Here is a 14,430-nt window from a genome sequence, read left to right as displayed (position 1 = left end):
TTTGTCAGATAAGTGAGTTTGAATGTTTTTGTGAAACACTCTTGCCTCCTGTTAAAATGGTGAAAGGATAAAGTCTGGGGCTTTCCTTTACATGATTTGTAAGCTCTTGGATTTACAGTGTCTGAAGTTTGGAAGTGGGGAGGGCCAGGGAGTTGGGTTCTGGTGGGTCTGGAAAACCACAGGACGAGGCAACACTTCACCAGAGCAAGGCTGAAGGTTTCACTCTGGAAAGGATTTTTTTTTTTTTTTTTGAGATGGAGTTTCACTCTTGTTGCCCAGGCTGGGGTGCAATGGTGCAATCTTGGCTCACTGCAACTTCCGCCTCCCGGGTTCAAGTGATTCTCCTGCCTCAGCCTCTCGAGTAGCTGGGATTACAGGCATGTGCCACAATGCCCAGCTAATTTTGTATTTTTAGCAGAGATGGGGTTTCTTCATGTTGGTCAGGCTGGTCTCAAACTCCTGACCTCAGGTGATCTGCCTGCCTCGGCCTCCCAAAGTGCTGAGATTACAGGTGTGAGCCACTGTGCCTGGCGGATTTTCTTAACATAGATTATGAGGCATACAATATTGGGCTAGAAAGAAAATGAGAGGTGACGGAGGGACTTGGGAAGTTATAATAATTTTACAATGAATAACAGTCTTTTTTCTGGTAAAAGATTTATTTCTTCCTTCAGCAAGATGTCCATATCAGTTTGTCTGGGCTTCTGCTCCAAAATGGCCTCCCTCAGGATCTAGGCTGAAGGAGCAGCCTCCACGGGGCATTTGCCAGTTATCACAGCCCAGAGAAGCAGGGCAGTGAATTGAGCCCAGGCTCTCAAAGCCTTCACCTGGAAGTGGCACATTTCACTTCAGCTCAAATGTCACTGGCCAAAGGATGGACACACTCAACTGTAAGGAAGCAGATAAGTAAAGTCCTACCATGCATTTGACAGGATTGTAGAATAGCTCCAATAGACCACATGTGACTCCTTCCTCTTTGCCTCTCTCTGGCAACAGCCTGCAGTAGAAGTGCAATACATGTTAGGTGACTGCCTGCCTGATTGTGGAGCTTAGCAAGTGACTGGGACAAAATGGAATCAAAGCCGGAAAACTATGTCTCCTCTTTCTCCTCCCCTTTTGACACCTCTTTGCTTCTGCCAGGATTCTGACTCTGAAATTGATTATCTGAATGATCCTGGACCATCATTTAGCTATTCTAAGCCTCAGTTCCTGCAGTCGGAAAGGGGGGACATTATTACTCCTATGTAAAGATAGAGTAAGATGGCATCTCTGAAAGCCAGGGTTGATTAAGGCTTGTGCCTCTGGCTGTTGCCCAGTGCCCGCTCTGGGGACCTTGAGTGCCCATTGCCATATGCTGAGCTACTCTACTGGGGCCTGCTGTCCTCAGGCAAGGTCCTATATGAATAAAAGTCTTTGTGAGAATCTATCTCAAAGGTTCAGGCATTGGTTTTATGTGTGTGTGTGTGTGTGTGTGTGTGTGTGTGTGTAATTTAAACACAGGAATACAGGAGGTGGTCATGGGAGTCAGTGTGGGTCTCTGGGATATGACTACTTTTACATCATAATCCCAAGGAGTTGTTGGTTAAATTGTGGTCAGAGATTACAAGAATACTGGGTTTTATTTTTTTGTTAAGTCAGATTTATTTAGGTTTAATAGACACACAGTACAATTCACTCTTTTCAGTGTGTAGTTCTATGAGTTTGACAAATGCATGCAGTCATGTAGCCACACCTCACAATCAAAATGGAGACCATTTCCAGCCCCCTTAAAAGTTCCCTTGGCCAGGCTTGGTGGCTCACGCCTGTAATCCCAGCACTTTGGGAGGCCAAGGTGGGTGGATCATCTGAGGTCAGGAGTTCGAGACCAGCCTGGCCAACATGGCAAAACCCTGTCTCTACTAAAAATACAAAAAAATTAGCCTGACGTGGTGACACATGCCTGTAATCCCAGCTACTCGGGAGGCTGAGGCAGGACAATCGCTTGAACCTGGGAGGCGGAGGTTGCAGTTAGCCGAGATCATGCCATTGCACTCTAGCCTGGGTGACAAGAGCCATATCCCATCTCAAAAAAAAAAAAAAAAAAAAAAAAGAAAAGAAAAGAAAAGAAAAAGGCTCCTTGTGCCCATTCGTGGACAGCCTCATTTCCTACCCATATCCCTCGCATCCACAGACCAATTTCTTTGTTTTTTGTTTTGCCTTTTATAGAATGTCAGTAAAGCTTCTCTGACCTTTGAACTCACATCAGGTGATCTCTTTTAGCATCCTATAGCCCTTATTTCAATTCTAATTATACTGTGTATGCAATTAATTAAAAATTGTTCAATGTCCATCTCTTCTGCTAGACTTCTGCCAGCATGTCTGAAGGAGGGAACTGTCTGCCCGATTCATTACTGTATTCTCAGCAGTCCCATCAAGTAGATGCTCAACAAATGTTTAGTGAATGAATGAGTGACTCAATGACTATAAGTAGAGGCTCTAGGTCACCTTTGACTCAGCAAAAGCAATGTATTATTCAGTGATATAAAATCTATCATATTGTAAAGCATACAGAGACCTTATCATTCAAACAGTCCTGAAGTGTATGGGTAAATTTTTGGAGTTACATTGAATCTGAATACTAGCAATCAGAACTATCCTAGGCAATTCCAGCTGCATGATTGATATATTCAATCAATCAAAAATAAGATGGAAACACTTTACTGTCTTTTGCCATTATTTTATACATCATATTTGAGACTATTTATTTCATAATTTTTACACTCCATATATTTTGTAGCAGATCTGACATGACAGTGATGCTTAAGAGCAAGATCATGAAGTCTTCAAAATCTAGCTTATTTTCTGTGTGCTCATCAAGTTCAGAAAGGATCTCTCTGTATTTTGGCTTGGTTTCTTGTCCCTGTGAGAATAGAAAAATAAAAACCAAATTCATTGTATAGACTTTAGGTTTACAGATCATAAACAATAATGTCTTAGTCTGTTCAGTGTTGCTGTAACAGAATACCCGAGACTGGGTGATTTATAAAGAAAAAAGAAAAATTTGGCTTGCGATTCTGATGGCTGGAAAGTTCAAGATGAGGCATCTGCAATTGGTGAGGACCTCAGAGGGCTTCTACTCATGGTAGAAAGTGAAGGGGAGCTGGTGTATGCACAGATCACACGGCAAGAGAGGATGCAAGAGGAGGAGGGAAGTGCCAGGCTCTTTTGAACAACCAGCTCTCTTGGTAACTAATAGAGTGAGAACTCACTCAACACCCCCACACAAAAGGGAGGTCATTCATTTATTCATGAGTGCTCTTGTCCCATGGCTTCAAACACCTCCCATAAGGTCCTGCCACCTACATTGGAGATCAAATTTCAACATGGAGTTTGGAGGGGACAAACATCCAAATCATAGTAAATAATAAACATGTTATTAACAATAATAACACATCAAGTTGCCAACAGTGCTATCAGTAAAACACCATGTTAAATCTTTTTATGCGTTACCTTATCTAACCATCATAGTGACCTTATTGAATATATACTACTATTATCCTCATTCTACAGATGCAGTTATCAGAGACAGGTGATAATCAACTTGCCCCAAGCTGGGAAGGTTTTGGTGTGGAGCCAGGGTTTGAAGCCTTTCTACCTCTTGAGAGCCCACACTCTTAACTGCTAAGCCATTCTGCCTTTCTTTGAACACACATACTGTGTTTTTAAATTTTCAAAATATAATCTTTGTGTTAGGGAAGGTATCCACCATGAGTTCATTGTCTGAGCCTTAAGATTATGCAGAAATATAGAATACAATATGCTAAAAGAAAATACGTGCTTTGAAAGATTATTTAGCATTCAGTTTGATTATAAATCAAATATATGTTCATAGTCTTTGTAAATCGTCAGATTGAAGGAAAACATCTTAATAGTATATAAATGGAGAGACTTTTTAGTTTCAAATCACAGCTTGTGAAATATCTTCCCCAGTGACGTTAAAAATGTTAGAGTCATTTGATTCACCATTATATTGAACCATATTTGCATTTAGTTTGACCCCAAATGCTCACCTATGTGCTAGGTGTACAAAGCCATCACAGCAATGACTAAGGCACTTTGGGAATGATGCTACATTCCTCTTATAGGCTTAGACTCATTCTGGTTTCTCACAGCTGTTTCTCCTCAAGAGGTCACCGTCACCCTATCCATGAGGGCCAAGGGGCGCTCTCTATGCTCTCCCTCCAAAACAGCTGAGTGCTATTTGGAAAGGGTCAGATTCCAAGACACAGGTAGATGCTGCCACTCTACTAGCAGAATGGCACACTGTTTGCTCAGAGGTATGAGATAGGTATTGGTCTTCTTTTTTTTTCCTGCATATTTTAAGAGCGCACCATTTTCTGAGGTCCAGTCCTCCTGGGGCATGACCTGTCATCTTTCTGTATCTTCCCAGTAGAGCCTTTAGGTGCTTTGTTTTATTCTGTCTGACTGGTTATAAGGTGCTAAGATCCCCAAAAGCATGTTTAGCCCTATGGGAACGGCAATGTTCCCCTTAGAACTCAGGCCTTAGCCAAAAGAACCAGCTCCGTTTATCAGAGGACACAACTGCGATTGAGGAGAAATCCCAGTTAGGAATGAAGTGGGCTCCTGAGCTTTACCATTGACTCACGTGCATGCACCTGCCCTAGGGGGTCTCATGGAGTGTGGTGGTTGGGCCAAGGCAGCATTCTGACAGACGTTGCAGAGAATGCCTTGGGATGAACTGCCCCTCAAGTCCGTGAAATATGGCTCTGCTTTCATCTTGAGCAGAGGGCAGATTACACTGAGGCCTGGGTGTGCCTGCTGCTAGAGAGATCCAGAAATTGGTTGTACTTCTAGGGTTTAGCCTACACTGAGAGACTTGAGGCTGAAGGTGTCTTTCCTAAGGATTGTTTTTTAATTCTTTTCCCTTGGTGTTCTGACAGGGATGATGAGTTACATCAAGATGATGCGCCCACTAGTTCTTCATTTTCATATGTGTTAAAAGCTTGCTGAGCATTTGCCAGGCTACCAGGTAATGAGCCCCTTTTCTGTCTGGCATATGGGCCCCATTTCTTTTGGCCTTGGATGCAGGCAAATGGTATAGGATTTATTTACCCATCCTTTCCTTAGACTCCCCAAAACTTGTTACCTCTTAATAAATTCTGCTTGATATTTCTGCCTGAAAAAGTAGCTTCCCCCCCAAAAAAATCAGAAAAATACATGCTTAATATAGAACATTTAGAAAAAGTAAATTTAAAAAAAGGACTGTGACTGTAACCTTTTACCCCATTACTTAAAATAGCTAACCCTTATTAACTTTTCTTTTCATTCATTTATCAGTGCATTACACTATATTCTCTCTTTCTCCCTTGAAATAATCACCCACTCACAGAAAGTTGTACCCTTGACTCAGCTCCCCGAAGTGGGTGACATCTTATATAACTATAGTGCACTGAAACCATATATTGGTGTGTATGTATGTATATGTGTGCATATATAGAGAGAACACTATCTTTTCAATATTTCAGAACAGATACAGGGACTTGGTGACTGCCCCTATGTGCTTTCTTGCTCTTCCCATCAATAAATATTGATAGTTTAAGCTGATGTGAGGCCCTCTTTTCCTCTTACACATTTTCCCTAGGCTGGTATTTTCCAAAATATGAATACTAACTGTGGTGTTCAATGGCTGAAGTTTGAGAAATATACCCTTAGGTGAGTAAGGTAGTAACCTTTAGGTCAGTGACTGATTATATACTGCTGACTCTCATTTCTATATTTTGAACACAGATCTCTATTCTCACCTTTGAACTCATCTATCCTGTTGCTAAATCTCTCCTCTTAAATATTTCATGGACATCTTAACATTGACACATCCTAATGGAATTCAGCGTCTCCTCCCTTCCTCCACCCCACCTCAAACCTGCTTATTCTTTAGTCATTTTCTTCTCTAGGAATGGGAGCACCATCATTTCTTTCTTAAGTCAGAAATTGGGTTGTCATCATTTGCTTTCATGTCCTTCAACTCTCACAGTCAATCACTTGTTAGATCTTGTTCATTCCACCTTCTAAATGTCTCAACTATTTGTCTGTTTCTCTCCATCTTCATTGCCGTAGTCTAAGCCATTACCGTCTTTCTCTTGAATTGCCTCCCTACAGTTAGTTATTCCCTTTTTTCCTATTCCACCCCCAACCCCAGTCTGTTCTCTGTACTGCAGCTGGTGTAATTTCTTAAGCCTGGACGTAGAAACTGTTCCTGGCTTCCTCTTGCTATCAGGCTATGCTTCTGTAAGATTTGGCTTCTCCTCACCTTCCCAGCCTCATCTCTAACCACTTCCCAGCTACCGTCCCATCCCTTCTCACCAACTGGCCCTCCAGATCTCTGCTTGGGATGCCATCATTCTTACTCCCCCTGGCCTAGCTACCTCCTGCTCACCCTTCAGATCTCAGCTATACCTTAGTTTTCCAGGAGTCCATCTTTGACTACCTGCCCCAAGATAGTTCCTTTGTTTTCTCTCACTGAATGTTCTACTCTTTCATACCCTTCGACTATTTTTAATTACTTTTAGCATATTTCTTTCCCCTGGTGAGGATTGCTGTCTTCACTGCAACAACTCCAGTGCAGCTCACTGCCTGGCATAAGGTAGATGTTCAATAAACATTTGTTACGTGAGACAACAGACAGGGACCTGGAGGTGGAGTTCTTCGCTCGTTGGGTCAGCCATGAGGGTGTGGTTCCTGTTTCTTTATGCAAGTTAATTCTCTTACCTCTGTGAAATTCCCAAATTGGGTTTGCAGCAGATCTTTGGCAGTAGCTTTTTCAAGTTTACCATCAGAGTCAGAAGAATTTCTGAAAATCAGAGCAGTGGTGGCAATGGCTTTTTCCAGATCTGAGCACTTCCTCAGAGCTAGGAGAGAAGAAATGTGCAACGAAATATCCTGAGTTAGAAATAACCCTTCCCCAGACCTGCTGTTGTATCTTTCAAGGGAACCGTGGGGAACCTTCTAAATCTCGGCCCTTTGCCTCCTATCTGGGAGCAGGATGCGGGAGTTTCCGATCCTGCATCTTTAAACAACGGAGAACAAAATTTCCCTTAATAGCAATTAGAATTAGTAGAGTTAGAAATGAGATTTACCAACTGGTTGCCATGTGACCTTAGAAAAGTCCCTCACCTCTGTAAGCTTTGGTTTTCTGATCTGTAATTTCATTCAGCTATTCAACAAATATTGATAGAGCATCTACTATGGATGAAGCTCAGTCCTTGATATTAGGAATCACTGAATAAAATGAAGTCCTGCTCTTGTGGAATTTATATTCTGTGTCAGACACAGCATCACTTCATGTCAGTATGATAAAGGAGAATGACTTTCGGGAAAAGCTCTTTGCTATAATGATGAATGAGGGTTCTCTTTGACTCGTGGCCTAAAACAGAGTGATCTCCCAGCTGGTTTCTCTCAGGTAAGCTCCTTGATAGGGCAATGCTAATTTGTTTCTTTCCACTGCATTGCTGTGAACACAGGGAAATGTACAAGGTACCATGAAGAAAATTCATATGTTCTGTGTTCTTTTAGTCACCAATACATCCCCTAGTGTATAACTTACCACACTTTACAGTTATTACAGGTTTATCTGTCCTTTCCTCAACTAGAAAACAGTGTCCATGGGCCAGGGATCAGATCTTTTTTCTTAAAATCACTATATTCCCAGTGACCAGTACAAATTTCTGCTACATTGTAGGTGCTAATAAATGCTGTTAAATGAATGAATGCAAAGAAAATAAAAACAAAATCTCCCAGCTTTCAGCCCAGGTAATGTGCAACAATGACAGGTTCAAAGAATGATGTTCAGTCAGAATAACATGATTTTCATATTGAGTGCTTACCAAGTACTTCCCAGCACATAGAGTGAACAAACCCAGATGTGGGGCCAGGCACAGTGTCTCATGCCTATAATCCCAGCACTTTGGAAGGCTGAGATGGGATGATTGCTTGAGGCCAGGAATTTGAGACCAGCCTGGTCAACATAGCAAGATCCTTGTCCCTATTTTTTTTTTAATTAAAAAACCTTAGATGTGGTTTCTACTCTCATAGATCTTATGATCTAGCAGAGAAATCAATAATAATCAAGAGTGTGTATATGTATACACATGTATTTATTTTTTGTTATTTGTCCACATACATGTTTTATATATATATTTACAACTTGTGGTGTATGAAGCAAGGAAGGTACTGAGACAGGAAAAAACTCACAGAGTGGGTCTGGGTGGAAAACTACTTAGATGGGTGCTCTGGAAGGCCTCCATGAGTAGATTAATATTTAAGCTAAGATTACTAGCATGAGGAGGAGCCAGCCATGAAAAGGGTAAGGGTCAGGGTGAGATTAGGAATTTGCTGAATGTTCCAGGCTCGGGAAGCCAGATATGTGAAGGCTCAGGTCGGAAGAAATCTGGCATATTTGGCAGATTTCTGAAAGAAGACAGTTGTGACTAGAGTCTAGGGGCTGGAAGAATGTTTGTAGGCAAAAGCTAGATCATACAGGACTTACAGGCCATGTAACGGAATCAGGATTTTCTTTAAAGTGGAAAGAGAAGGCATCGAAGCATTTTGAGCATGTAATTTTTCAGTTAAAGATGATGAGGAGGGACAAGAGTGAAGATAAATAGGTGAAAGGAGGGAGTGTGTGGGCCTTCTCGGTTTATATCGTATCTCTGAGCAGTGCCCAGGCTACATATTTGGTTAAATAAAGTTCACATTGCTAAGAAGTGGCAAAGAAAGTATTTGAAACCTTTGACTTCAAAGTCCATAGAAAGATCAGCCACTTAGGAGTATCTTTTTGCAAGGGCATCCCCATGGTGATTGTGGAATCCAGATATTTTTTGACCCTCTAATGAAGTTCGGGTCTGACTGCACTCTGAAATGGGAACTCCATCTGGTCTAGCTAGCCAACTTCCCATTCTTTTCCTCCATCTCTTTTAAAAAATAGCATGCCTTTCCCCTGACTATAAAATAGCATATGGCCATGGTAAAAACAGAGCTAGAAAATATTAAAAATAAAAGATAACGAGGAACTCTGGTTGTTCTAATAACACTGATGATATTTGGTGAGGCGTTTCAGTTTCCTGTTTCTATGGTTGGATTCTTCCCTTAATAAACCCAGCATGTTGCCTCTTAATTCCTTCGCTGTCTGCCTTGCAGAGTTGGGAACTAATATGTGAAAGCATATTGTAAAGGGCTAAGTGCAACTGAAAACACAAGGGGCTGCTGTTTCTCTTTTGGCATCTTTTATTGGCTCTCTTGCCTCTGGAATGGGGGTACAGGGAAGGACGTTAAGCCCGGCCAGGTTCTGCTGCCCTCTTTGTTATTCTCTAGCTCACTGTCAGTACTTTAATAATACTGAACTGTATGTAGTCCCTAAATACTCTATCCATCCAACAAGCATTTATTGGCAAGTATTACCAGGCCCTGTGATACTTCTGGGGCGTAGAGCAGTGAGCAACATCAAAAGAACAAACCCTGACTTTTTGGAGCTTGTGTTCTGGTGGGCAATAATATATGACACACTTTCTACGTGCCAATCACTCCTCCATGGGATGCATGCACATGATTCAACTCACTATATTCTGATGTCAGTCTGATGAGGTAGGTCTTAGTATCAACCCCACTCTATCGATGAAGAAATGGAGACAGCGAGAGGCTAAGTATTACAGCTTGCCTCACAACAACTCTGGTTTCACTCCAAGATGCACACTGCCTCTAAGTGTTGTTTTTTCAGGCAGTGTATTTTGCAGGACTCTTTCCCAAACTCCCAGATGGGGCTACATGTCCCTCCTTTGTGCTTCTATAATTCTTAAACATAACCTTTTCATAATCTTCACACTGAAACACTCTGTCTACATTATCTTCTACATCAGTGCTGCCCCCCACCAAAAACAATTTGAACCACAATCATAATTTTAAAATTTCTGATAGATAGCCACATTAAAGAAGTAAAAAGAGGCCAGGCACGGTGGCTCAAGCCTGTAATCCCAGCACTTTGGGAGGCCGAGATGGGCGGATCACGAGGTCAGGAGATCGAGACCATCCTGGCTAACCCAGTGAAACCCCGTCTCTACTAAAAAATACAAAAAACCAGCCGGGTGAGGTGGCGGGCGCTTGTAGTCCCAGCTACTGGGGAGGCTGAGACAGAAGAATGGCATAAACCCAGGAGGTGGAGCTTGCACTGAACTGAGATCCAGCCACTGCACTCCAGCCTGGATGACAGAGTGAGACTCCATCTCAAAAAAAAAAAAAAAAAAAAAAAGAAGTAAAAAGAAACAGGTAAAAGTTAATTTTAATAATCTATTTTATGGAAGCCAGTATATTAAAATATTATTTCAACATGTCACCAATATAAACAAATTATTGGGATATTTTACATTTTTTTTTTCCTACTAAGTCTCCTAAGTCTTAACACATCTCAATTCAAATTAACCAAATTTCAAGTGCTCATTATCTACATGTAGCTCGTGGATGCTATATGTATAACACATTGGACTGTGTATTCTTTGCAGACAGTTACTGCCTCTTGTTTATCTTTGCATTCATTCCCAGGCCCTGGCATGCTGTAGGCCTCACTATACATGTGTTAAACTGGGCTGATTTGAACTTCAGAACAATTCTCTGCCTCTTCCTCTTCACCTGCTCTGGAACGTGGAACACTCAATCTCCTAATTCCTTCACTGTCAATTCAAATTGAATGGTGTCATGGAAATACCAGTCTCAATACAGCAGGATGAAAGAATCTTCTCATTTTAGAACTTGTCCTGATATTTGTTATTTTTGCAAATGATGTGAAGACCTACAGGAGAGAAGTTGTTTGCTCAAGCTCACATAGGTAGTATATATCAGAACTAAAAACTAGGTCACGGCTGTCTACTCTTTAGGCCAGTAATTTTCCCAGTACTTCTCAAATTTTCCCACAGCAAAAATACCCTGGGTGTTAGAGGCAAATATGTACTCACCCTGCATTCCTAAGCCTCATGAGATCAGGGGCGTAGGCCCAAGTAGCCAGCAGAGAAAATGTGGGTTTGTATTGACTTCTATGTCACGACCTATCCATGTCTGATTTCGATGAATAACATCTAGAATTATTTCCCACTAAATAAACTACATTCTGGGGAGATGAGTCATGTGTATCCTGTGATTTTTTTAAGGCATAGGAATAAGTGTGGTTCAGTGGTCTGATTTAAGGAGTCTGGTGCTAGGAATGTTGTGTATGTGGGCAGGGGTGGGTGTGCAGTGGGGTTGACAGAGTTACAATCTCAACCTCCCAGAAGGAGAAGTTATGTTAGACAAGTGATGGGACAATTCTCGAAAGTGCCTGAAATTGTGTAAATTATTGAAACATAAATCACGAGTCTGCTGTGTTGTAATAATATAGAAACGGTTCCATAAAGATGGAGATGTATTTAAATAAAATTACAGAGTCTCTTTTGGAGAGTTTGGCTAGTCATCTAGGAGGCAAAAACCTGTAATATAGTAACGTACAACTGTGCTTGTTACTCTGTAAACATGTGAAGCCTTATAGTTTTGAATAAAATAATGTTCCAAGTGTACGAGCATTTTTTCTTATGTTGTTATTTCCATGGCAATGTCGTTAGTCCTAAAGTTATTTTACCTATGAAATTGAATTCCAGGGCAAATATTTACACTTTGAGAGGTGGCCACATTGTTTCCACTCAGTCAACAGAGGCAATTGGGGGCTGATTGCATCCTGAGGTCCACTCAACATTCATGAGTCAGATACTCATGGTCCCGCTCTAGACATTCTGAGGATGCTGCCCTTGGAGATGCAACTGGATATGGTGGGGAGAACACTGAATTAGGAACCAGGGGATCCATGGTCTCATCTCAGCTCTGTCTTTAATGAGCTGTATAAGTTTAGGCAAGTTAATTCCTACTCCTGGACCTCAGTTCCCAGATCTTTAAAAAGAACATCGTGAATGTTTGATGATTTATTCAAAAGTTCCCTTACATCCCTGGCATTCTCTGATATCCTATTATTTTTTTAACACTTGGCATGCCATCTTGGTAGAGGATAAAAATGTACATCTCAGTCATCTGTGCCTTACCTTTCACTGAAGCCAGTTGTTTGGGTATTGAAATGCTGCCAAAAAAATGAAAGAAATATAATGATTCTGGGAGTTGGGGTATTGACATCAGCATTAAAGCAGAGCAATACAACAATTTAAAAATTATTTATTTTGATAAATATTCTCTGACATTTTAGTGGAGCAGTCATCTGTCTTCCAAAATCCTTTTTCGTCTTGCCACATAGTAAAGAAATGCCTGCACATGGCTGGCCAGCTAGCCCACATATTTCAGTTTTCCTTGTAGTTTTGCAGCTACATGACTGAGTTCTTCCAGATGGAAATGGAGCAGAAAAGAAGTGAACACGTTCTGTGTAAGCTCCTCCATGCTGTATTCCATTCAAGCTGACTAAGGGGGAAATTATCAGGAAGACTTTAGAAGCCACATTCTGATCAGCCTGTGTCTCACGTGATTGCATGGAGTAAAACTGCCACAGACCTGGAACTCCCACTCTGGACTGTCACATGACAAAGAAAAAAGAACTTCACGTTCTGTAAAATGCTCAGACTTTGAAGTTTCTTTGTTCCAGCAGCTTAGCCTTCCTAACTAAGAATCTGGGTATTATGCTGAGGTGTGGAATGTATGAGTGACTGATAGAGACATTCCTACCCTCTTGGGGCTTAGTCTAGAAAGGAAGACAGTTTACTAGGCAGGTAACTCGATAAAAAGTGATGGCGAGCACATAGAGAGGGCAAAGAAGTATTAACCTAGCCTACAGTCAGGGTAATGGCATTCTGCCTGAGCCTAATGAATCAGTAGTGAAGAAGGAGGAAGAGTGTTCCATGCAGAGGGAACTTATGTGGCAGAAATCACAATATGATTGAAGAACTAGAGGAGGTATAGTGTGGGTGGAACCTAGAGAAAGAAGGAGATAGTGATCAAAGGCCAGGCAGGGCCAGGGCATATTGAGCCTTGGAGGTCTTATGAAGGATGCCAGTTATTATCTTAAGTGCAACAGGAATCATGTGATCAGATTTGCATTCTAGGAAATTATTTCATGATTATATCAGAAGTAGACTGAAAAGGGGCCAAATTGGAGGCAGGAAGTTGTATCTTGCTCCCTTATCAACAGCAAATCAAAGTTTGCTTGATTTTTCAACCCCTAATGACTGGAGTGTTTTTTGAGAAAGCCAATAAGAATAGAATTTGGTAATACCTCAGATAACTCCTTAAAAGGAACTTTTGAGCTCAGGATCTGGTTTTGGCATTAACTAGTTGAGGGAACTTTGTCTTTGGGGGTCCTCATTTTTTTCACTTGTAACATTATAAAGCTGGACCTGTGTTATCTTGAACCCTTCATGGTCTTCTTGGTGAGTGCCTCCTGCTCTTCTACAACTTCTGCACCATTATTATTTCCTTTATAAAATGAAGGACGTTTCACTTTGCACAATGTGCACTTGGAACATGGCATGTATTTCTTTCTATTGCCATCATTGAGAAGCAAGCACTAAGCAGTCCATCTCCATATCTCCTTCCCCTGGCCTTGCAGAGTACCTAGCACTTGCTAGGTGTCCACAAAAGGTTTTTGGAACTGAAGCCAGTCTCCTAATTGAAATTATATGAGAAAGAACATTTTTCATTTATTAAACCTAACTTTACACATTTGAATAATATAAAACAATTCTCTCTGTTGTGGATAATTTCAGAGAATATGCTACACAGGTAAGTCATTACCAATTTTGATTTACAAATGTTTCTCAAGGGCAATCAAAGACATTTGCATTAATTGCACCATCTTTTCACTTTGCAGTCAAGGCTGCGAGTTTGTTGTCTTCGTTTTTCCAAGTCAATTTAAAGCTGGATTAGGGTAGGTAATAGGCACCAAACTGGCAATAACTTGGCTTTTAAAGCTGTTGACATAAACTCTTTGGAAATATATCCACAAGCTTAAATGAAACGCAATAAAAGACAGCCAAGTGCCACTGACCTTTTGGGCATTTTCCGAGGTGCTCAGGTGGATGTTGGGGCTGCACAAGGATTGGGATCCCCTTCCAAGTGGAGAGCTTTGTGCTAGGTACTGTGCATACAGCCACCCATTCTCTTGTCTTCTGTTTTGTGTCAGTCCTTCCTAAGCAACAGCCACTTGCCCACTGTTACTATTGTCATTCACTCCATGACAACTATACGATTGCGTGTCTAGAAGAACTTTCCACAGCGTCATTGTATGTAGACATCAAATCATTCAATAAACACTTTCATGCCTACTGCGAGCCAGGCACTGTACAAGCTGCTGGGGAAACAACAGTGAGCAAAATCAGATGTAGAACCTGGTCTCAGGGTGTTTAGTGGGAATGACTGATATTA

The 14,430-nt window shown here is 41.3% G+C and overlaps 1 protein-coding gene across 1 annotated transcript; it reads right to left on the bottom strand.

Annotated features, from left to right (window-relative positions):
* Positions 1–2,276: 2,276 nt before the first annotated feature.
* SNTN (sentan, cilia apical structure protein) lies at positions 2,277–14,163 on the bottom strand. Its single transcript, XM_001090496.5, is given in 4 exon segments — positions 2,277–2,899; positions 6,766–6,905; positions 12,108–12,142; positions 14,054–14,163. Coding segments are annotated over 4 exon segments (444 nt in total). The 3' UTR covers positions 2,277–2,740.
* Between the last annotated feature and the right edge of the window lie 267 nt (positions 14,164–14,430).

The sequence above is a fragment of the Macaca mulatta genome, chromosome 2, assembly GCF_049350105.2.
Source record: "Macaca mulatta isolate MMU2019108-1 chromosome 2, T2T-MMU8v2.0, whole genome shotgun sequence".
Lineage (NCBI taxonomy): Eukaryota > Metazoa > Chordata > Mammalia > Primates > Cercopithecidae > Macaca > Macaca mulatta.
Note: the sequence above shows the minus strand (reverse complement) of the source record. Positions and strands in the feature narration are given on the sequence as shown.